Source organism: Ailuropoda melanoleuca, chromosome 3, assembly GCF_002007445.2.
Source record: "Ailuropoda melanoleuca isolate Jingjing chromosome 3, ASM200744v2, whole genome shotgun sequence".
Classification (NCBI taxonomy): Eukaryota; Metazoa; Chordata; class Mammalia; order Carnivora; family Ursidae; genus Ailuropoda; species Ailuropoda melanoleuca.
The window spans coordinates 54,490,017-54,515,304 of NC_048220.1; the positions used below are offsets into that span (position 1 = coordinate 54,490,017).

Sequence of the window (25,288 nt, forward strand, 5' to 3'; positions counted from 1 at the left end):
TTCACCTATTTTGCCTATTCCTCCACACCTTCCTTTTGACAACCACCAGTTTGTTCTCTATATGAGTCTCTTTTTTTGTTTTGTTTATTTGTCTGTTTTAAGAAAACATTTTATTTGATGGGTGAGACTTGTGCCTGGTCATGGACCCTGGGGAAGGCCTAGAGAGGGAGAGGTTGAAAATGCAAGTGCGGTATCGAAAAACTGATGGAAGTATTTGTGCCCTGAAAGTGACCAGGAGGCTTGGTACAAAAGTATTGGTGGAGGGATTAACTTTGAACAGGGGAAGAGAACAGTTTGACAAAGCGATAAAGAGATGAGATTCATTCAGATATGTTAGTTTGCAAAAATTTGCAGTTAGGAAGCTGAGGAATGTTATATGTGCTATTTTCAATTTTCTTAGTAAACTTTATGTAAAGTTATTTGCTAAAGAGAATGAGATAAGTATAGGGGACTTGAGGAAAGTAGTAAAGATTTTAGAATGATGATGGTGAAAAATGACAGCAAAATCTAACAAGAGGCATGGAAGTCTGAATGATGCTAAGGACCAACCTTAGGCTAGACTTTAAAATATAAAGTTGAAAGGTGCCAGTTTTGTGATTAAAATTTTTTTTTTCAGTTTTATGTTCTGATATAAGAGCTTAGAAGGTGGTTGTTTGTATAAACCTAAGATTAGGATTTTTTAGGACAGGTGTTAGATTGAGCATGACAAGGGTATAATGTTAAGGCATGATAAAAGAGAGTGGTTCAAGGGATGCACTTTGTGGTATAGACTGGATAGGGAAGAAAGTTATACCATTCAGGTGCTAATGAGCTGGGAAAAAAGGTCTGTGGAATCCAAGTCTTTGCGGTTCTGGAGCAGGTATGAGGGGGGTAAGAAAGTAAGAATTGGACAGGAGATTGTAGCCAGGATTGTAGATTGGAATTTAAAGTTTCAGAGGTCTGTTCTCTTTTATTGTAAGGACCATGTTATGGCTGTGGGAGTGTAATGTGATGAAAAAGATTGAAGTAAGAGAAGTTCAGAAATGGTGGGAGTATGTGTGATATGTAGCCCATTGTAGATGAGGAAATTACCTGTGATGATGGTAAGAGTGGGGTTGGAGGGGAAAGTGTGAACCAGATAGTTAGGTGAACAAGGAGATCTATCTATAGATGGCAACAAGAAGACAGGGTTCGGGCCAGTATTGTAAAAATGGGGAAGGAGGACGGTTTGCATGGGCAAGGACAACCAGGGGCTTTTCTCCTAAAGTTTGTTAATATTTGTTATTGGTAGTATGAATATTGGGTGGGGCAGACTTCTTTTTTAAAGGGACAGATAGTAAATATTTTAGACTTTGCCACTTATATGTTTCTGTTGCATATCTTTACTTGTTTGTTTTTATAACCCTGAAAAAATGTAAAAACCATTCTTAGCTTATGTGCCTTCCAAAAACAGGCAGCAAGTGAAGGTTGTAGTTTCCTGTCCCATGGGTTGCACTCATTAAGAATTTTCTGTGACCAACTGTACTTTTCTGTGACTTATCAATGATACTGTACTTTGGAAAAGTTAGTAACTATTTCAGTTGTTAAGTAACTATTGAGTGACAGTAGTTTTGGAAAGCGTTAAGGAGATAAATACTCATTTTTAAAATACCGTTGGTAGTGTTGTTTTACACTTCTTAGTATGGTAATTACTTTTATATTTCTGAACAAAATTTTTACTTTTTTTGCGGTGGATTCAAGTTGAGTCAGCAGATACTGGAGTTATTTGAAGCATGTCAGCAGCAAGTAAGTGATTTAAAGAAGAAAGAACTGTGTCGAACACAGCTGCAGAGAGAAATTCAGCTGTTATTTCCACGTATGTTTCCCTATTTTGCATGCCCTTTGTATAAGCATTCTTACTTTAAATTTTAAATAATACCTTATAATTCCATTCTGTTTCTCTAGAAAGCAGACTTTTTCTGGTTGGGTCCTCTTTAAATGGATTTGGTACCCGGAGCAGTGATGGTGATTTATGCCTAGTTGTTAAAGAAGAACCAGTAAGTAATGAAACATTTATTGCAAGTGTTCTTCTCATGTTAAGTCATTCAAGAAATTTCATGTAAAAGTTGTTGAAGAGGGGTGGCTTGGGTTGCTCAGTTGGTTAAGCGTCAACTCTTGATCTCAGCTCAGGTCTTGATCTTAGGGTCGTGAGTTCGAGCCCCACTTTGAGTTCCGTGCTGGGTGTGAAGCCTACTAAAAAAAAAGTTGTTGAAGGAAAAACTTGTTTTGTTTTAATTAGTTCTTTGGATTCTCTCTTCATAGTAATTCAGGGAAAGCCAGGAAAAGCTGCTTTTCTTTTAAGGCATCTGCACATGCACAAATAAATACACATGACAGGATTTTAGCATTAATTTATTTTTAAGTTGTTAAGATGACTTTATTATGTTTGCTCTGCCTCTATTTTGAAATGTCATTGGATTGGATATGTTGCCAGGATGCAACAAGAAGAGTATGTGTATTATTTTGATATATTTCCTTTCCATTTGCATTATAAGTGATTCTATTTTTAATCCTTTTTCCCCTTTGAAAATGCTATGGGTTTTGGAGTTCTTATTTTGGGAATACAAAAAGGGATTTCACTGACTTTTAAAAAAAGACTATTATGATTGAATATATTTTTCTGTGTTATTTTGGGTTTGTTTCTTTTTATTTTTATCTAGCAACCAAATCTTTTTATTTAGTTTTATGTTTGTTTGAATTTCCTGTTAACTGATACTCTTGTGTGTTCTTAATACCACAGCAATTGGTGTTCATGAAACTAACTTGAAGCAGTCTTTTTAATATGTTGAGGTCTCTTCTGAATTACCAAAGATTAATTTCACAATAATTTTAATATACCTTATTACATTCCACCTCTTTAAAAATCCAAAACATATCTACTGAATCATATATATTTTTATTATTTTATTATTTCATTAACAAAATTGGCTTCTAGTTACTGCAAAGCAGAAAGATATTTATTCCAGGAACGAAACTGACACGTTTCTAGGCTTTGAAACCATGTAAAGGAAAACTTTGAAAAAAAGCCTCAGAAATAATAAGCAGTGAAGAATACTAGAGTTTTAATTAAATCTGTCAGAGTTCAAGTTAGGCTCTACTCAGCCACATCCCACTAATCCTCTTTTGTTCATATGTTTGAATCATGTCAGAACTTAGAGTGAGACACCATGGATTTGAACCTTATCCTTAAGAAGCTCACAATCTAGATAGGGAAGTATAATATGTTACAGAAAGTTAAAATTCTGTTTGCTCTTTAGTCTTTTTTTTTTTTTTTTTTTTTGAGATTTTATTTATTTGAGAGAGAGAGAGAGAAATAGACAGCAGGAGCAGAGGGGAGTGTAGCGCTAGAGGAAGAAGCAGACTCTTCACTGAGCAGGGAGCCTGGTGCAGGGCTCAGTCCCAGGACCCCGGGATCATGACCTGAGCTGAAGGCAGACGTTTAACCAATGAGCCACCCAGGTGCCCTCCATGTTTTTCTAGGAGAAGATTGCTTTATGTACATTTATACTAAAGTTTAAAAAAATGACAAATTTTTTAAATTTTGCCTTAAGTTTATAATTAGGAATTGATTTAGGAATGTTGATGTGAAAGACAGCATAAAAGTTGACGTTTTCTATAATGTAATTTAATGTATATTGAAAAATAACTCCAAAGAAAAGTTTACTTTGTATGGTTTCTCTTTGATGAGAAACATTAAGAAAATAAAACACTAAATTTAGAAAGATAATGAAAAAACACTTTATTTTTAACTTTTCAGTGTTTTTTTCAGGTAAATCAGAAGACTGAAGCACGGCATATTCTCACCTTAGTCCATAAACACTTCTGTACTAGACTTTGTAAGTCTCATATGCCTCAAGTTCCTATGTCATCTGACATAACTATTTAATATGTCTCTCACTTTGTTTTCTGGTAAGAATTGTTTGGTCAGGATAGGTATAATATGGATCCTTTTTTTCCAAATGAATTCTTTTTAACTCTTGATTAAAAAGATAGCAATTCTTTATTGAGTTTACTTGTAAGGTAATCCCACTGCACGCGCTGGGAAGTCAAATATATATAAGCTTCAGTTCTTTTTCTCAATAGGGAAAGCCAAAGCCTGAATATGAATAGCTATAGTGCAAAGTATCTGTGAAAAGCCAAAAGAGTGATACAGATAAAGTATTCATGTGGGGAAATGAGATTTTCATCTGTTTTGCAATGACATGTAGTTTATGACATCACATTTTAAATATAGGATCACTGAACATGAAGCCCATAAATGAATTACTCCAACAAAAAGCAAAATTATTGACTTAACCATTTTATTATAAGATTTTATTCTTGAATAAGTGAGCTAAGCAGATTTTAATCCACATGTTAAGCCATCTCAAATAATTTATTTTAAATTTCTACAGAATATTGTGGACAGTTGAAGTCACTCTACTTGTGTGATGTTGGAAAGAGTTGTGTCCGTTTATTTAACAGATAACTCCTACGTGTCAGGCTTTGACCTGGAAAATACAAAGTCAAGTGACAAGTTATTGCCTTGGACAAATAATATCTATTGTTGGAGAGAAATAAGTGATTTATTTTATTGGACTTAAGTTTTCACGTCTATAAAATAAAGGAGTAATTCATACCTTAAATGGATTTTCCATAGCTATTATTAGAATAATCAAATATTAAAAACAGAAGGGACGATAGAAATCATCTAATTCAAAGGTATTTTTGATTGTAATTTTTCATAGTTAAGGAGAATGTTGATCAGTGCTTTTAGTAATTTGCCTGAGGAGTATAATTTGTTGCTGTCAGAACCTGTACCTGGAACTTACCACTTTTAACTCTTAATCTTATTTTCATTATACCTCATTGAATTCCTGCACAAATTCTATTTGAAGCTTGACATATTTTATGATTTTGGTGGTAAAGTCATTTTAACAGGAAAATGTTTCATTTTTAAGTCTGGTGTTATGCTTTTCTTTAGTTATAGCATTAGGAAATTGTTCCTTTGGGAAAAGTTTGCAGGGTGTTTTTTTTTTTTTGTATATTTCTGTATTTTCCTAATTTTCTATAATGAACTTGTATTATTTTCAAAAAAATTTTTAAAGTTTGTTGGAATAAAAATATGAATACGCATATTCTTCCATTTAGAGATCATATTTATTTAAATGTATCAGTGCTCCATGTGTTATGTTGTAGGCCTTTCCACATTAAAGACTCTTTATAAGTAGGATTTTTATGGCTGCCATAATATTTTGCCTTGTGCTATACCAGAATTTAGCTATCCCCTTGCTGTTAGCCTAGATATTTTTCATGTTTATAATGCTGTGATGAATTTCTTTATGAATATTATTAGATATTAGATGACATTTCTGAATTTTAATATAAATCCCTCTGGTATTGGAAGTTTCAGTCTTAGAAGAATGTGATAATGTCCTTCTTTGCTTTCTTATCAAGGACTATTTTCTTAAATTGTTTTTAGTTTAGTAAAATACTGTTTTTTAAAAATGTGCATTGGAACACTATGAATTTGAGAAACATTTACAGGTATTTATATTATCCTTTATCCTTCAGCTGGCTACATTGAGAGACCTCAGCTGATTCGAGCAAAAGTGCCAATTGTGAAGTTCAGGGATAAAGTCAGGCAAGTAATTGTTGAATTTTCTTGTTTCAGTTGCTTTAGATCATTTTTAGATGTTCTTTTGATGCAGATAATGAAGAAATGTATGCTACAGTGTAATAGCTTCATCAGTTTTTAGAACTGCTTGATTTGGTCTTTGAGATGATTTTTTGGAATAGTCTGAGCAATTTTTTATGCCTAACTGTGCTTAGTTATTCTGCTTGACATTTTGAGTGTTTGAAACTATCCATTTTAAAGAATATGTGTATATATTTACATTTCACATTTTTAAATGATCTCTTGCCTTTTGGAAATGTAATCACTCTTCAGAACATAGTTGATGAAACTTGATGTGTATTTTGTAATTTGATGTGTTTTTCTATCAAGGGATTGTTACAAATGTAATTACATCTCTCTGTGTACTCTACCAGCCTTGGTTCTGAAATTCTTTTTTTTTTTTTTGTTTTTTTTGTTTTTTTGTTTTTTGTTTTTTATTTTATTATATTATGTTAATCACCATACAGTACATCCCCTGATTCTGATGTAAAGTTTGATGCTTCATTAGTTTGCGTATAACACCCAGTGCACCATGCAATACGTGCCCTCCTTACTACCCATCACCAGTCTATCCCATTCCCCCACCCCCTCCCCTCTGAAGTCCTCAGTTTGTCTCTCACAGTCCATAGTCTCTCATGTTTCATTCCCCCTTCTGATTACCCCCCTTTTCTTTATCCCTTTCTTCCCCTACCGATCATCCTAGTTCTTATGTTCCATAGATGAGAGAAATCATATGATAATTGTCTTTCTCTGCTTGACTTATTTCACTTAGCATTATCTCCTCCAGTGCCGTCCATGTTGCAGCAAATGTTGAGAATTCGTTCTTTCTGATAGCTGAGTAATATTCCATTGTATATATGGACCACAGCTTCTTAATCCAGTCATCTGTTGAAGGGCATCTCGGCTCCTTCCATGATTTGGCTATTGTGGACAATGCAGCTATGAACATTGGGGTGCATATGGCCCTTCTCTTTACTACGTCTGTATCTTTGGGGTAAACACCCAGTAGTGCAATGGCTGGGTCATAGGGTAGTTCAATTTTTAACTTTTTAAGGGACCTCCACACTGTTTTCCAGAGTGGCTGTACCAACTTGCATTCCCACCAACAATGTAGGAGGGATCCCCTTTCTCCACATCCTCTCCAACAATTGTTGTTTCTTGCCTTGTCTATCTTTGCCATTCTAACTGGCGTAAGGTGGTATCTCAGTGTGGTTTTGATTTGAATTTCCCTGATGGCTAATGATTTTGAACATTTTTTCATGTGTCTGTTAGCCATTTGTATGTCTTCATTGGAAAAGTGTCTGTTCATATCTTCTGCCCATTTTATGATTTGTTTATTTGTTTCTCGTGTATTGAGTTTGAGAAGTTCTTTGTAGATCTTGGATACCAGTCCTTTATCTGTGGTGTCCTTTGCAAATATATTCTCCCATTCCGTGGGCTGTCTCTTAGTTTTTTTGACTGTTTCCTTGGCTGTGCAGAAGCTCTTTATCCTGATAAAGTCCCATAAGTTCATTTTATCTTTTATTTCTCTTGCCTTTGGAGATGTGTCGTGAAAAAGGTTGCTCTGGCCGATGTCATAGAAGTTGTTGCCTATGTTCTCCTCTAGAATTTTGATGGATTCCTGTCTCACATTGAGGTCTTTCATCCATTTGGAGTTTATTTTTGTGTATGGTGTGAGAGAGTGGTCAAGTTTCATTCTTTTGCATGTAGCTGTCCAATTTTCCCAGCACCATTTATTGAAGAGACTGTCTTTTTTCCACCGGATGTTTTTTCCTGCTTTATCAAAGATTAGTTGCCCAAAGAGCCGAGGGTCCATTTCTGGGTTCTCTATTCTGTTCCATTGGTCGATGTGTCTGTTTTTGTGCCAGTACCATGCTGTCTTTGTGATCACAGCTTTGTAGTACAGCTCGAAATCCGGCATTGTGATGCCCCCAGCTTTGTTTTTCCTTTTCAACAGTTCCTTGGAGATTCGGGGCCTTTTCTGGTTCCATACAAATTTAAGGACTATTTGTTCCAGTTCTTTGAAAAATGTCCTCGGTATTTTGATCGGGATAGCATTGAAAGTGTAGATTGCTCTGGGTAGTATGGACATTTTAACTATGTTAATTCTTCCAATCCATGAGCATGGAATATTTTTCCATCTTTTTATGTCTTCCTCAATATCTTTCAAAAGTGATCTATAGTTTCTAGCATATAGGTCCTTTACGTCTCTGGTTAAGTTAATTCCAAGGTAACGCATGGTTTTTGGTGTTATTGTAAATGGGATGGATTCCCTAATTTCTCTTTCTTCAGTCTCGTTATTCGTGTATAGAAATGCAACTGATTTCTGGGCATTGATTTTGTATCCTGCCACCTTACTGAATTGTTCTATAACTTCTAATAGTTTGGGAGTGGATTCCTTTGGGTTTTCCATATAGAGTATCATGTCATCTGCAAAGAGAGACAGTTTGACTTCTTCTTTGCCGATTTGGATACCTTTGATCCCTTTTTGTCTTCTGATTGCTGTTGCAAGGACTTCTAGTACTATGTTGAATAATAGTGGCGAGAGTGGGCATCCTTGTCGTGTTCCTGATCTTAAGGGAAAGGCTTCCAGCTTTTCCCCATTGAGAATAATGCTTGCAGTAGGCTTTTCATAGATGGCTTTTATGAGATTGAGAAATGTACCCTCTATTCCTACACTCTGAAGGGTTTTAATCAGGAAAGGATGCTGTATTTTGTCAAATGCTTTTTCTGCATCAATTGAGAGGATCATATGGTTCTTGAGTCTTTTCTTGTTGATATGATGTATCACATTGATTGATTTGCGAGTGTTGAACCATGCTTGCATCCCAGGTATGAATCCCACTTGGTCATGATGGATAATCCTTTTAATGTACTGTTGGATTCTATTAGCAAGGATCTTGTTGAGGATTTTGGCATCCATATTCATTAGAGAAATCGGTCTGTAATTCTCCTTTTTGAGGGGGTCTTTGCCTGGTTTGGGGATCAAGGTAATATTAGCCTCATAGAATGAGTTTGGTAGCTTTCCTTCTGTTTCTATTTTTTGAAATAGCTTTAGGAGAATAGGTATTATTTCTTCTTTGAATGTTTGGTAGAATTCCCCAGGAAAACCGTCTGGGCCTGGAGTTTTATTATTTGGAAGGTTGTTTATCACTGACTCAATTTCTTCATAGTTAATTGGCCTATTTAAGAAATCTATTTCTTCCTGTTTCAGTCTTGGTAGTTTATAGGTTTCCAGGAAGGCCTCCATCTCTTCCAGATTGTTTAGTTTTTTGGCATATAGCTGTTGATAAAAGTTTCTAATAATCCTTGCAATTTCAATGGTGCTGGTCGTGACCTCTCCCTTTTCAGTCATAATTTTAATAATCTCAGTCCTTTCTCTTTGTTTTTGGACAAGTTTTGCCAGTGGTCTATCAATTTTATGGATTCTCTCAAAGAACCAGCTTCTAGTCCTGTTGATCTGCTCTACTGTGGTTCTGGTCTCTAATTCATTGATTTCTGCTCTAATCTTGGTCAACTCCTTCCTTGTCAGTGGGTTAGGCCTGTCCCTCTGTTGCTGTTCCAGTTTCTTGAGGTGAGAATATAGAAACTGCATTTTAGATTTTTCTATTCTTTTGAGTGAGGCTTGGATGGCTATGTATTTCCCCCTTAGGACTGCCTTTGCAGTATCCCATAGGTTTTGGACCGTTGTGTATTCATTCTCGTTGGTCTCCATAAATTGTTTAATTTGTTTTTTGATTTCCTGGTTTATCGAGTCATTCTTGAGCAGGATGGTTCTTAGCCTCCAAGTGTTTGAGTTTCTTCCAGGTTTTTCCTTGTGGTTGAGTTCCAATTTCAGAGCGTTGTGGTCTGAGAATATGCAGGGGATAATTTCAATCTTTTGGTATTGGCTGAGACCTGTTTTGTGTCCCAGAGCATGATCTATTCTTGAGAATGTTCCATGGGCATTTGAATAGAATGAGTATTCTTTGGTTCTGGGGTGTAGTGTTCTATATATATCTATGAGGTCCAACTCGTCGAGTATGGCATTCAAAGCCTTTGATTCTTTGCTTAGTTTTTGCCAGGGTGTTCTGTCTATTTCTGATAGTGGGGTGTTGAGGTCCCCTACTATTACTGTGTTCTTATCTATATGTCTCTTTATTTTGGTTAAGAGTTGGCTTGTGTATCTTGCTGCTCCCCTGTTGGGGGCATATATATTAATAATTGTCATATCCACTTGTTGAATACTTCCTTTAAGAATAATATAGTGCCCTTCTGTATCTCTCTCTATGGCCTCTAGTTTAAAATCCAGTCTATCTGATATGAGAATTGCTACTCCAGCTTTCTTTTGAGGTCCATTTGCGTGGAAGATGGTACTCCATCCCCTTACTCTAAGTCTGAATGCATCTTTGGGTTCAAAATGAGTCTCTTGTAGACAGCAAATGGATGGGTCATGTCTTTTTATCCAATCTGCAACCCTGTGGCGTTTTATGGGAGAGTTTAAGCCATTTAGATTGATAGAGATTATTGACAGATATGATTTTAATGATGCCATTTCTCTTTAAAGTCTTTGTATCGGTTGTGACTTGCTGCTCTGTATCACTCTTGGGGCCTTTTTACCTTTATAGAGCCCCCCTTAATATCTCCTGTAGGGCTGGTTTCGTGGTTACGAAATTGGTTAATGATTGGCGATTTTGGAACGTCTTTATTTCTCCATCAATTCTGAATGACAGCTTTGCTGGATAAAGGATCCTTGGCTGCATGTTTTTCTCTGAAAGAGCTTTAAAAATGCCCCCCCAAGCCTTTCTCTCATTCCAGGTCTCTGTAGACAGGTCTGACGTAATCCTGATACCTTTGCCTTGGTACGTGAGAAATTTCTTTGCCCTGGCCGCTTTCAATACTGTATCCTTGGATCTAATATTTGCGAATTGCACTATGACATGCCGTGGCGTAGGTTTGTCCTGGTTGAGCTTGGATGGGGTCCTCTCTGCCTCTTGGACACGAATGCTTGTTTCCCTTGCTAGATTAGGGAAGTTTTCAGCTACAATTTGTTCAAATATCTCTTCTAGACCTCTGTTTTTCTCCACCCCTTCAGGGATGCCGATGATTCTGACATTGGATCGTTTCATAGAGTCAGTAATCTCCCGTAATCTACATTCGTGGGCGTGGATTTTTTTAAGACCAGCTTCTATTTTCGTTTTTTCTTCTACTAACCCATCCTCCAATTCGCTAACGCGTTCCTCTGCCTCGGTGACCCTGGCCGTCAGAGCCTCTAGTTTTGACTGTATTTGGCCCACTGAGTTTTTAATTTCTGTCAGATTCGCTCTCATTTCTGCCCTTAGGGATTCTATATTCTCAGCAACGCTTTCTCTGATGCTTTTTTCAAGTTTACTCATCATCTTGACCATTGTTGCTCTGAATTCCATTTCTGATAATTGGGATACATCCATATGTATTAATTCTGTGGCCGAGGCCAATTCTGTGGCAGAGGCCACAGACTCATTATCTTTTCTTTGCTGGGGGGGACTTCTCCTTCTCGTCATTCTGATGAAGAGAGATTGCAGGGTTGTCCAGAGCCCAAGTGTTGACTGGGACCCAGGCCGTGCGCCCTTGTTTTATAGAGATCTTAGGGATGTGGGCTTCTTCCTTAAAGAGTTTATTTATTTATTTGAGAGAGAGAGAGACAGTCAGCAAGAAAGGGAACCCAAGCAGAGGAGTGGGAGAGGAAGAAGCAGGTTCCCGGTGGAGAAGCCCGATGAAGGACTCCTTACGGAGCGTTGTGATCACACCCTAATCCGAAGACAGGTGCTTGGTGACTGCGCCACTCAGGCGCTCCGGGTTGTGGGCTTCTTGATTTTTCAGCCTGCCTTCTGGGGGAGGGGCCTGCCTGCCGGTACTCAGAAAACCCTGTTTGGGTAGAGTCTCTGTGTCCCTTGCGAGGGGGGATGGGGATGGGCACCCTGTGAGCCGGTATTTCCGGGCTTTTGTTCTCTGGCGGCTTTCCCTGGCGGTTTGCTATGCCTCTTCTGAGAGAGCAGCAGCGGCTGAAATTCAGCCTCTGTCTCAGAACAGAGGGATCGCGGATCGTTCTCCACTGATGTTCTGGCCACTTTAACTCTGTTTCTGTTGGTGCTGCTCAACCCTGCAGCATCCCGGGCTGTGCGCCCCACACCCGGCGTCCCAGCCCTCACTTCCAGGGCCGGCACGTCTCTGTCCTTTGTGTTTCCAACCCCGCCAGCCGCCAGCCGCCCCGCGCGGGCTCCCGGAGCTCCCCGTCTCAGTCTGGTGTCTCACGGGTGCTGACCGCGAGTCCGCCTGCTCCCCCGTGCAGGTGGCCCTCCAGCCGCCAGCCGCCCCGCGGACGCTCCCGGAGCTCCCGGTCTCAGCCTCGATCCAGTGAGCACACCGGAGCTCCGGAGCTCCGTGAGATGCTTGGTGGTGCACGCTCCCGGCTCACGGACTCAGTCTGCCGTTTCCAGAGTGCGGGTCCGCGGTCCGCCCGCTCCCCGGTGCAGGTGGCCCGCCAGCCGCCCTGCGCGCGCGCTCCTGGAGCTCGCGTTCTAAGTCTGTTGTCTCGCGGGCTGACCGCGAGTCCGCCTGCTCCCCCGTGCAGGTGGCCCTCCAGCCACCAGCCGCCCCGCGGACGCTCGCGGAGCTCCCTTCTCAGCCTGCTGTCTCAAGCGTGCGGGTCCGCGGTCTTTTCGCTCCCCCTTGTAGGTGGCTCCCGCTTCCCGGCGCCCTGACCCGGTGGCTCCCTCCCCCTTCTGTTTAGCTTCGGATATCTGTGCGCGGTTTCACGGCTCCCCGCTTCGTACCTCGATACTCAGCGCTGGAGATGTTCATTTGTAGAGATCCAGATGTATCTTCCTGCGTCTCAGGCTGATTCCGTGGATATTCCTGCTGGTCTGGTACCTATCCAGCTCAACTCAGGGGACCGGCTGAAAAAGGGGTCCCCTACTCCTCCGCCATCTTAACCTCCAGTCTTCGGTTCTGAAATTCTTAATGGGCATTGGGATTGGATCTTTTATGTAATATCTGAGTATAAAATGTAAATAGGTGTTGACTATTTCATTGGTTAAACAAGATTTGTTGTTTTCTAAAGAATAGATAGGATTGTGATAAATTAGGTTTTCTAGTCTAGTTTTATAAAAGTGATACTGAAATTGTTTACATAAATATAAGTGCAGGGACGCCTGGGTGGCGCAGTCGTTAGGCATCTGCCTTGGGCTCAGGGCGTGATCCTGGTGTTCCGGATCGAGTCCCACATCGGGCTCCTCTGGGGAGCCTGTTTCTTCCTCTCCCACTCCCCCTGCTTGTGTTCCCTCTCTCGCTGGCTGTCTATCTCTGTCAAATAAAAAAACCCCAGAAAAACTAAAGTTAAAAAAATATATATATAAGTGCAAATATATACATATTTGATCCCCATTATTCATCGATTCTTACGAATTTGCCTACTTGATGAAATTTATTTTGTAACCCTCCAAATTAATACTTGTAGCACTTTCATGGTTATTTGTAGACATGTGCAGAGTGGAGAACATTCTGAGTCAGTCAATGCACAGGTTCCTAATTGAGGTTAAACAATGTGCTCTGCCTTTTTGTTTCACCTCTTACAGTGTAAACAATTTCTCTTTTCACAATCCAGTTAGTGCCATGTTTTTTACATTTTGGTGCTTTTTATGAGTGCCTTTGCTGTTTAAAATGGCCCCCTGGCATAGGGCTGAGTTACTGTCTGTTGTATCTGTGTACAGAGCTGTGATGTGCCTTATGGAGGAAATATATATATTAGATATGCTTTGTTCAGGCATTACAGGGCGCTTGGCCATGAGTTCATCGTCAGTGAACAAGTTGTCTTTAAATGAAAACACATAAAAAAAAGTTACATTTTGATTGATTGATGAAAATGTTTTGACTGAAGACTTGTGGAAACCTAACCCTTTGTTTCCCCTAGGAACAGTGGTTTCATATTCACTAATTCAATGTTTACAGTGACGTTATAGAACATAATTACTGCCAATAATTAGAATTGACTGAATATGTATATTTTATTTTATTTTATTTTATTTTTTTTAAAGATTTTATTTATTTATTTGACAGAGATAGAGACAGCCAGTGAGAGAGGGAACACAAGCAGGGGGAGTGGGAGAGGAAGAAGCAGGCTCACAGCAGAGGAGCCTGATGTGGGGCTCGATCCCATAACGCCGGAATCACGCCCTGAGCCGAAGGCAGACGCTTAACTGCTGTGCCACCCAGGCGCCCCTGAATATATATATTTTAAACAAATTCTTAGATATATGCCTGGCTCATGTCTTCCCTTCCATTCATCCAAATATCCTTCCAATCTATAAATATTTATTGAATTTTTACCAAATAAATAATGGTAGAGTTTTCTAAAGCACTTTATAGGGAGATAAACTAAACATAAATAAAACTATTAGCTTATTATAATCATTTAAAAAATATATGGTTGTAGTTGTAATTATATAAAAATTTTATTCCTTTTTTGTAGTTTTTTAGATTTTTTAATTAAAAAAATTTTTTTTTTAAGTAGGCTCCACACCTAGTGTGGAGCCCAGTGTGGGGCTTGAACTCACAACCCTAAGATCAAGACCTGAGCTGAGATGGAGAGTTGGATGCTTAACCAACTGAGTCAACCAGGCACCCCCGTCTTGTCTTTTTTTTTTTTTTAAGTTTTAATTTTAATTTCAGTATTGTTAACATACAGTTATATTAGTTTTAAATGTACAGTATAGTGATTCAACAGTTCTGTGCATTACTCAGTGGTCATCATAATAAGTGTAGTCTTTAATCCCCATCACCTATTTCACCCATTCCCCTACCTGTCTCCTCTCTGGTAACCATCTGTTTGTTCTCTGTAGATAAGAATGTGTCTCCTGGTTTGTCTCTCTCATTTGTTTTTCCTTTGTTCATTTATTTGTTTGGTTTTTTTATTCCACGTGAGTGAAATCATATGGTATGTCCTTGTCTTTCTCTGACTGACTTAGTTCATTTAGTAGTAGTATATTCTAGTAGCTCCATCCATGTTGTTGCAAATGGTAAGATTTTTTTTATGGTTGAGTAATATTCCAGTGTGTGTGTGTGTGTGTGTGTGTGTGTGTGTGTGTGTGTGTGTTTATGTGTTTATCTATCTCATATCCTTATCCATTCATCTCTTGGAAATTTGGGTTGCTTCCAAACCTGGCTATTGTAAATAATGCTACAGTTAATATTGGGGTGCATATATCCTTTCAAATTAGTGTTTTTGTATTCTTTGGGTAAATATCCAGTAATGTGATGACGATTATGGGGTAGTCCTATTTTTAATTTTTTGAGGAACTTCTGTACTGTTTTCTGGAGTGGCTGCTTCAGTTTGCATTTCCACCAACAGGGCACAAGGGTTTTTTTTTCTCCACCTCCTTGCCAGCACTTACTGTTTCCTGTGTTTTTTGATGTTAGCTATTCTGACAGGTGTGAGGTAATATCTCATTGTAGTTGATTTGCATTTCCGTGATGATGAGTGATGTTGAGCATCTTTTCATGTGTCTGTTGGCCATCTGTATGTCTTTGGAGAAATGTCTGTTCATGTCTTCTGCCCATTTTTTTTTTTCTAATTGAATTTTGTTTTTTGGGTGTTGAGTTGTATAAGTTTGTCATTGGTAAATTTCCCCCATTTAGTAGGTTGTTTTAGTTTTGTTGATTGTTTCCTCACTGCGCAGAAGCTTTTTATTTTGATGTGGTTTATTTTTGCCTTTATTTTCTTTGTCTCAGGAGACACATGAAGAAAAATGTTGCTTTGGCTGATGTGAGAGAAATGACTGCTTGTGCTCTCTTCTAGGATTTTTATGGTTGTAGGTCTCACATTTAGGTCTTTAATCTATTTTGAGTTTGTGTGTATGGTGTAAGAAAGTGGTCCAGTTTCATTTTTTTGCATGTAGCTGTTCAGTTTTCCCAACACCATTTGTTGAAGAGACTGTCTTTATTTCATTCCATATTCTTGCCTCTTTTGTTGAAGGTTTATTGACCACATAATCATGGGTTTGTTTCTGGGCTCTCTGTTCCATTGATCTGCGTGTCTATTGTGTGGCAGTACCAGACTGTTTTGGTATCTACAACTTTGCAATATAATTTGAAATCTGGAATTGTGATACCTCTGGCTTTGTTTTTCTTTTTCAAGACTGTTTTGGCTATTTGGGGTCTTTTGTAGTTTCATACAAATTTTAGGATTATTTGTTCTAGTTGTGTGAAAAATGTTGTTGGTATTTTGATAGGGATTTCATTAGATCTGTAGATAGATTGCTTTGGGTAGTATGGACTTTTAACAATATTTGTTCTTCCAGTCCATGAGCATGGAGTATCTTTCTATTTATTTGTATTGTCTTCAGTTTCTTTCATCAGTGTTTTATAGTTTTTAGAGTATGAGTCTTTTGCCTCCTTGGTTAAGTTTATTCATAGGTATTTTATTCTTTTTGTGCAATTGTAAATGGGATTGCTTTCTTAATTTCTCTTTTTGTTGCTTCCTTGTTAGTGTATAGAAACACAATGGACTTCTGTACACTGATTTTGTATCCTGCAACCGTAACTGAATTCATTTATCAGTTCGTTTAGTTTAGTTTTTTTTTTTTTAAAGATTTTATTTATTTATTCGACAGAGATAGAGACAGCCAGCGAGAGAGGGAACACAAGCAGGGGGGAGTGGGAGAGGAAGAAGCAGGCTCATAGTGGAGGAGCCTGATGTGGGGCTCGATCCCGGAACGCCGGGATCACGCCCTGAGCCGAAGGCAGAAGCTTAACCGCTGTGCCACCCAGGCGCCCCATCAGTTCGTTTAGTTTTTGATGGAGTCTTCAGGGTTTTCTGTATATAGTATCATGACACCTGCAAATAATGAAAGTTTTACTTCTTTACCGATTTGGTTGCCTTTTATGCCTTTTTCTTGTCTGATTGCTGTGGCTGTGACTTCCAATAGTATGTCAAATACAGATGGTGAGAGTGGGCATCCTTGTCTTTGTTCTTAGGGGGAAAGCTCTCAATTTTTCACTGTTGAGTATGATATTAGCTGTGGGTTTTTCAATATATGGCCTTTATAATGGTGAGGTATGTCCCCTCTTAACCTACTTTTTTGAGAGTTTTTATTATAAATGGATGTTATGGGGCGCCTGGGTGGCTCAGTTGTTAAGCGTCTGCCTTCGGCTCAGGTCATGGGTCCTGGGATTGAGCCCCACATCGGGCACCCTGCTCAGCGGGAAACCTGCTTCTCCCTCTCCTACTCCCCCTGCTTGTGTTCCCTCTCTCATTGTCTCTGTCTGTCAAATAAAATCTTTAAACAAAAATGGATGTTATACTTTGTTATGTGCTTTTGCTGCATCTATTGAAATGATCGTATGATTTTTAGTCTTTCTCTTATGGATGTGATGTGTCACACTGATTGATTTGCAAATGCCAAGCACCACACTTGCATCCCAGAAATAAATCCCACTTGATTGTCACGAATGATTTTTTTCATGTATTGTTGGATTTGGCTTGGTAATATTTTGTTGAGGATTTTTACATCTATATTAATTAGAGATATTGGCCTGTACTCTTTTTTTGTAGTGTTTTTATCTGGTTTTGGTATCAGTGTAATGATGGGACTCATGGAATGAATTTGGAAGTTTCCCATTTCTATGTTTTTGGAATAGCTTGAGAAGAATACATATTAACTCTTTTTCGAATGTTTGGTAGAATTCACCAGTGAAGACTTTTGGTCCTGGACTTTTATTTGTTTGGAGTTTTTTGATAACTAATTTAATTTCATTGCTGGTAATCAGTCTGTTCAAATTTTCTATTTCTTCCTGATTCAGTTTGGGGAGGTTATATGTTTCTGGGAATTTATCCATTTCTTTTAAATTGTCCCAATTCGTTGGCATATAATTTTTCATAATATTCTCTTATAATCCCTTGTATTTCTGTGGTGTTGGTTGTTATTTCTCCTCTTTCATTTGTGATTTTGTTTGAGTTTTCTTTTTCTTTTCTTTCTTTCTTTCTTTTTTTTTTTTTTGATGAGTCTGGCTGAAAGTTTATCAGTTCTGTTGATCTTTTCAAAGAGCTAGTTCCTGGTTTCACTGATCTGTTCTATTGTTGTTGTGGGTTTGTTTTTTTTTTTTTGAGTTTTTATGTCATTTATTTCTGTTCTAATCTTTATTATTTCCTTCCTTCTAGTGGTTTTGGGTTTTTGTTCTTCTTTTTCTTTTTCTTTTTTTTTTTTTTTTAAGATTTTATTTGTTTATTTGACAGAGATAGAGACAGCCAGCGAGAGAGGGAACACAAGCAGGGGGAGTGGGAGAGAAAGAAGCAGGCTCATAGCGGAGGAGCCTGATGTGGGGCTCAATCCCATAACGCCGGGATCACGCCCTGAGCCGAAGGCAGAAGCTTAACCGCTGTGCCACCCAGGCGCCCCTGTTCTTCTTTTTCTACCTCATTTGGGTTAAGGTTAGGTTGTTTACTTGAGACTTTTATTACTTCTTGAGGTTGGCCTATATTGCTATGAACTTCCCCCTTAGAACCACTTTTGCTGCTTTATAAACATTTTTGGTCATTGTGTTTTCATTTTCATTTGTCTCCATGTATTTTTTGATTTCTTCTTTGATTTTTTGGGTTGACCCATTCATTGTTTGGTAGCATGTTATTTAATCTCCATTTATTTGTGCTCTTTCCAGATTTTTTTCTTGTGGTTGATTTCTAGTTTCATAGCATGGTCAGAAAAGATGCTTGGAATGACTTCGATCTTTTTTAATTCCTTGAGACTTGCTTTGTTGCCTAATATGTGATCTGTTCTGGAGACTGTTCCGTGTGCACTTGAAAAGAATGTGTATTCTGCTGTTTTAGGATGGAAAGTTCTGAATATATCTGGTAAATCCCTCTGGTCCAATGTGTCATTCAGAGCCACTGTTTCCTTGTTTATTTTCTGTTTGGATGATCTGTCCATTGATGTAAGTGGGATTTTAAAGACCCCCACTATTACTGTATTACTGTTGATTATTTCCTTTATGTTTGTTATTAACTGCCTTAAGTATTTGGGTGCTCCTGTGTTGGGTGCATTTCTTTTTCTATTTAAGATTATTGTACAAACTTTTTTCATTGTTAAGTGTTCTTTATAAACACCATTTTATAGTCTCTATATAGACCATTAAAAAAAGTCTACTTCTAACACTCAAAGATTTAAGTGATGTTAACATTTTGGTGTAAAACTTTCAGTCCCTCTTCTATGCATATGAATGCATAAGAGTTTTTAAAATTAAAATTGAGATTATACTTTTTTATTTAACCATATGTCATGGTATTTGCTTTTATCATTTATTATTTTCTGACTTCAGTTTTAATGGCTTTTCAGTAGTATTTCATTGAATAAATATATTGTGATTAACTTACTTATTCNCTTCTATGTGTGTGTAGAGAGTCAGCTTGTAAATGAGATGACAAGCGCATATATATATATATATATATATATAGGATTACTTTAGTATTTCCAGAAGTTGAATTCGAAGCAAGTACTGTGGATATTTTTAAAGCTCTGAAATCATATTTTTGGAAAAGTTTTTAATTGCAAACTGGTTTCCGTCTGTTTTTTCCTTTTTATTGAGTTATATAGAAGAAGTGCAAACTGGTTTCAATGTTAGCCTTGCACAGATACAATTAAAAAATATATCTTCATTGTTGTTATAAGTTTCCCAAAGGCAAATATATATATCTGAAGTGTTAATACTACTATCCATTTTTAATAATATGCGTGGTTAATTGAAAGATTATAAGATTTCATTTCCCAAAACAAGAAACTCTGAATTGGTAAATTTCAAATTTTGTAATTAAAAGTTTGTAGAAAGGAATTTTGTTTTTATTTTAGGCAGTCTTTTTGTAGAAAAACTCAGTGTGCAGAACAAGTTGGGCCTCATAATATAATTTTCATTAATCTTTCCTTTTATTTTTGATTTAGCCTTTCTTTGTAGATCCCATCATTATTACCCTATTTTCTAAATTGTGAATTGCATGATATCTTTGCTTTCAAAGAAGTAACCCTTTTGTTATGTGTTTGTTCTTCCCAGATATCAGTAGCTAAATTTGGTATGATAATTTATATCTTACTTATGTCTTATCCTTTTTGGAGGGATTTTAATATATAGACTCCTTCTATTTTTTTTTCACCTATACTTTCTTTGGCATATTATTTCTATTGTTTTAAAGCAAATGATGCTTTAATTCCAAATTAGTTGAGAATATATAACTCAGTGGAATAACTTGGTCAGAAATGTTTTTGGTCACATAGTTTTGTTTATCTGGAAAGGACTGCAAAATTTTAAAATTTCTTTTATTAAGGATAATTGGAGCTTTAGTAGTACATTATGGATCTTGCAACTGTAATCTTGTTTTACATTTTTAATATACACTAAATCGTATGTACTGAGTATGTATTTATTCTTACTTGTATAGTGCCTCATTTTAAAGTATTTGGTCTTTGGGCTCATGCTATTTTTGTATCATAGGATAGGTGAATATTAATTTAGTTACTAGGGAGTTAGTTTGTTTAAAAACACTTGAGCTATAATGTTTTTTTTTTTCTTTTTCATAGTTGTGTGGAATTCGACTTGAATGTAAACAATATTGTTGGAATAAGAAACACATTCCTTCTCAGAACTTATGCATACCGTAAGTTTTTTATTTCCAAATAATTATCAGGTTCTCTATCCTTCATTCTTTATTCATTTTGAAGGATGTTTGTAATAAATACTGACATCTTTTTAATTATGTTTATGCATAGTGTCTTTTATTATATGTATAATATATTGCTACGGTAAAATTATATACTACTGAAGTTATAGGTCAATAAAACAAATTTTAATAATTGATAATTTTTAAAAGGTGACTAAGATACCTTCTAAAAGCAAGAAACATTTATGTTGAACATAATGTTTAATAAATAGGGAGGCAGTGCTCTTGTTGTTATAGTTCGGAAATGATACAGGCTTTCAAAGAAAACGTAATATTTTCTTACCTTTTTTAAGTTTTAATTTTACTTTCAGTTGAAAATCGAGTTCGTCCGTTAGTACTGGTGATTAAGAAGTGGGCGAGTCACCATGAGATAAATGATGCCAGTCGTGGTACTTTAAGCAGCTATAGTCTTGTATTGATGGTTTTGCACTATTTACAAAGTAAGTATTTTGTGTTTTTCCCAATTTTTAAAATGAAAACACAGTTAAACTTCATTATGATGTCTTCTCTGTTGACTCTGTCTTCAGGCAGCATTATTTTAAAAAGTTCTTTCTGAGGCCCAGAAAACTATGTTTCCTAATTTGTTGCTTTGAACAAATGTTTTAGAAATATTATTCCCTGGGGGTGCCTGGGTGGTTCAGTTAAGCATCTGACTCTTGATTTCAGCTCAGGTCATGATGTCAGGGTTGTGAGATCGTTAAGTACTTTTGGAAAGTACTTAAGGCTCAAGCTTAAGGTTCTCCCTCTCTTTCTCCCTCTGCCCACCTCATCCCTCCCTCTCCCCCCAAAAAAGAAGAAATGTTATTCCCTGGAAAACATTATAAGGGAAGTTTCACTGTGTTTTTTATTTTTTGACAGTTTTTCAGTATTAACTTTTGTATACAAAGAACTTTTACCACTGTATTGTGGACCCATTATGTTGAGGCACATGCATGTTCAGAAGGTCTATAAATGTAAGCTCAAGCACCATTCATCATATTTTTATTTTTCACTTGGGACAGGATTTTCTTTTTGGTGAAAGAAGTTTTATTCCTTGTGAGCTGGCATGGAGATTGGGTGAAATACTTGATGTTAACGTAATAGAAGACCCTTTATCAGGATGTCTAGGGTCTGAACTGTTCTGGGTTAATCATATTTCCATAGTTTAGAAAGCAGTGTTGTAATATTTATGTTCATATCCTTTGACTCAGTGTTATTCAGCGTTTGCATTTCTAGGAATTTATTCCAAGGTAGTAATCAGGGATGCATGTATGAATTTATATATAAGGCTGATTTTCATGGTGTTTATTGAAATAACAGAAGATTAGAAATAATCTAAGTTTTTAAGAATGGGATATGATTGAATTAATTATAATGTTAGCTATTAAAAATGATGCTTTTAGGATATTTAATGATATAAGAAAATACCCATGATATACTCTCATATACAACATGATGCCAATTTTATTTTAAAAATAGTATCTGTATTAGAGTTTGTATATATATTCATATGTCTATAAATTTTGAAAAGTTATGCGCCAGAAATTTATCACAGTTATTTAGGTTTAGTCAAATGTACTTTTTAAGTATCAACTAAAACTAAAAAATGAATAGACATTAGTTGTGATTTAAAAATTAGATTTGACTACAGCATTTAACATGCATGAACATTCATAATATGTGTCCTTTCCTTCCATTTTTTTGGGTTACAATTAGAAATTTTAATTTGATTGCCTTCTTTAGAAAAATGTACTTTATGGGTGCCTGGGTGGCTCAGTCTGTTTGGCGTTGGACTCTTGATTTCAGCTCAGGTCATGATCTCAGGGTCGTGGGATTGAGCCCCCAGTGAGGCTCTATGCTTGGCAGGGAGTCTGCTTGAGATTTTCTCCCTCTCCCCCTACTCTCTCTCTCTCTTTTTCTCTCTCTCTCTCAAATAAATAAATCTTGGGGAAAAAAAAGAAAAATGTACTTTAATCACAAATTCCCCAAGGTGGTTTCGTAAGCAAGTTGAAAGTTCAGATGTTAGTATTTTAGCAGTGTTCAGAAATCATGCTAAAATTTTGCTTAGATTTTGTTAAATGTATTTTATTTTTGACAAAGAAGGTCCCATATACTGAGATGGTTTGTAATTAATGGCACTCTCATCAACTGCTTCTGGGTCTTTGTTAAAGGACCTTTACTTATGCAGAGCTGAAGTATAACTGTATTATACTTTATATATTAATATATTAATTTATATTATAAATTTAAGCTGCCCCTCACTAGAAGAAATTAGATTGAAATAAGTAGCTGCATTTTTTTTTTTAATCATACAGGAGTCTGAAAGATGTATTGAGCAGTTCCAGTCATGCCACAGTGAAGTAGTGTTTGTGATTTTGGCCAAATTATTCTACCTTTCTGGTCTTAATATTCTTATCTGTAACAGGAATAGTTGGATTGGATGGACTTTAAGTTTCATTTAACTTCTTCAATGCTTTTAATATCTTTTTTGCCGTGAATAGAGAAAGGGAACAGTCTTCTTTATGTAGAAAGGTTGAAAAAGATTAAAGCATTTTCTAGGATAAATTTCAACAGGCAGTAATAGACTATGTAATCTTGAAAGGTGACTGATGAAAGTATAAGGGGTAAAAAACCTAATGAGAAGAGTTTTTAATGGCACTCTAAGATGAATAATTAATAAAAAGGCAAAAGTATCAATTGGTTAGAAATAATAATATGAACGAATATTCATATAATATTTTCTACGTTACCAGGTCCAGAATTATCTCAGGCATTTTAAAATTGTTCTTGATTTCAGAATTGTTGCTTAGTGGTGTTGAAGATTTGCCTTTCTTTTTGGTTGAATTTTTGATGAATCAGAATGGAATATTTATATGTATAAATTTGTGGGGGCTTGACCAGAAAGTCCTCATCTGAAATGTAAGCAAAATAAAATCTTAACAGAGTAGTTATTCTGAAAGCATTGTCAGTTGATCAGATACTGCAGTACTAAGCTTTGTTTTATTTTGCTTTTGAGAGAGAAGTTTAAAAGATTGAAGTCTAGCATTTTGAAGTAAAAATAGATGTTACAGCCAGATTCTTCCTGAACGTGTTTTGCTTTGAGTAAAATAAACATTCGCAAAATTACTGAAGGCTTTGAGGTTACTATGAGGATAGTGTTAATAAATAACTGCCACAGTACACCAGTTGCTCTTAATGTGTTGGCTTTGAAAAACAAAAGAGCTAGTTTTTTTTTTTTTTCTTTTACTGGCACAATGAGTTTATTCAAGAATAGCAGAGGAATTTCAGTTCAGTACAAGCAAACTGGTGACCCAACCATTGGCAGATCCAGAGAATGGAGGCCAGGGACTTGCCTTTAGAGAAAAGGGAGGAAGCTGGAAGGGGTTGTATTCTGTGGATTCTCATTGGTTGGGCTGTTGCTGGGCAAGGAAAAATTCTTCCTTCATCCTGCTGGGGTGCGTGAAGTAAGCTTCTTCCTATTAGGGAATGCAAGGTATACTGTATTCCCTTTCAGGGCTTCCTCACTCTACTATAAATGAGTTTTCTTTTATTTCTTTTCACAGGTGACTAGTGTTTTTAAATCTGTAAGGTTGTCAGACAAGGGATTTACTGAAAGATATCCCTGCCCCCCCCCCAAAATTTCCAAATTGCTTAGTTCTGTTTACCTATTTTTTATATTATTTATTTTGAGACAGAGAAGGCACATCTGAGAGTAAGTGTGAGTGGGGAAGAGGCAGCAGGATGGCTAGAGAGAATCTTAAGCTCTGTGTGGAGCCCCATGGGGTGCTTGATCCCATGACCTTGAGATCATGACCTGAGCTGAAATCAAGAGTCGGAGCTTAACTGACTGAGCCATCTGGATGCCCCTCAAATTGCTTAGAAAGGCTCTTTGTCTTTTGAAAGACCCTAATCCAGTGGTTAGTATTTGTTTTTCTCTTCTAGCATTCTAGTTATGGTTCTAGAATGAGATACAATTTTTTTTTCTAATTCTCTTTAACCTTTTCTTTATCATTTTTTAAATTATAATTTTACTTTACCAGGAGTATTCAGTGAGAAAGGAATTCAGGTTTTTAATTAAGTAAACTAATTTCTAGTAAAATTTTCTAGTTTGACTTCTGTATTATAGCAAAAATTCTTATTAGAAAGTCAGTAAAAATTTTATATGAATATAAAGACTTTTAGAATTAAAGTAACTGGGGCTTGAGTTTATTTGTAGGATCTTCTAGAATTTTGAGCATTTGAATGCCTCTGGGAAATAATATTTTTACTTCCTAAGAATGGTTCTGGTAAGTAATAAGTTTTCCCCCTCAATCGCACTGAACATTCCAGCATTTCATGGAATTTTATTTTATTCTAATTTCAACTTGGGAATGAAGCATGATATAGAAGAGAAATTTAAATACTATGTAATAGGAATTTATACATTTATAATCATAGTTGGAGATTATGTAAGTTGGTAATAATGGTTGATTATATGTATATTAATGTATTCCAGAAGTCATTTAAAAAGGTTTTTGGTAAATTTCAAATTAAAGGTAATGATAGTTACTGAATTTACTTAATTATATACAATGTATTTCTAATTCTTAAATACATAGCTTATCATTTAGTGTTATATTTGGTGTTTAATCTTAAAGAAATCGTGAAAATACATTACTTGTATCTTATATCTTACCATACTCAGGACATTGTGTTTTATAGTTTTTTAAATTGTGACTATTAAGCACTTTTCATATTATTCCGTTTCTACTATAATGATGTGAAATTACTGTTAATGCCTTTAATGAGGTTGGATTTCGGTGACTATTGGAGAATGAAGAATGACAATTAAAAAGAAAGTAACGTAGAAGATGATGATTCTCTTATTTTTTATAGCAAATTGGTATAAATATCCTGATTTATATTTCTAAACTTTG

The 25,288-nt window shown here is 36.5% G+C and overlaps 1 protein-coding gene across 10 annotated transcripts in view; it reads left to right on the plus strand.

Moving 5' to 3' along the window:
• The window catches only part of TENT2 (terminal nucleotidyltransferase 2), a 73,055-nt gene that overhangs the window by 24,285 nt on the left and 23,482 nt on the right, over positions 1 to 25,288 (plus strand). For 9 of the 10 annotated variants that reach the window (XM_019796380.2, XM_011220974.3, XM_034656431.1 and 6 more), the window contains 6 exons: positions 1,720 to 1,834; positions 1,924 to 2,015; positions 3,776 to 3,854; positions 5,572 to 5,641; positions 20,254 to 20,330; positions 20,705 to 20,833. In XM_019796380.2, coding sequence (XP_019651939.1) covers positions 1,720 to 1,834; positions 1,924 to 2,015; positions 3,776 to 3,854; positions 5,572 to 5,641; positions 20,254 to 20,330; positions 20,705 to 20,833 — 562 coding nt within the window. The remainder of the gene's footprint in view (positions 1 to 1,719; positions 1,835 to 1,923; positions 2,016 to 3,775; positions 3,855 to 5,571; positions 5,642 to 20,253; positions 20,331 to 20,704; positions 20,834 to 25,288) is intronic. The other variant, XM_019796385.2, reaches the window with a different exon arrangement.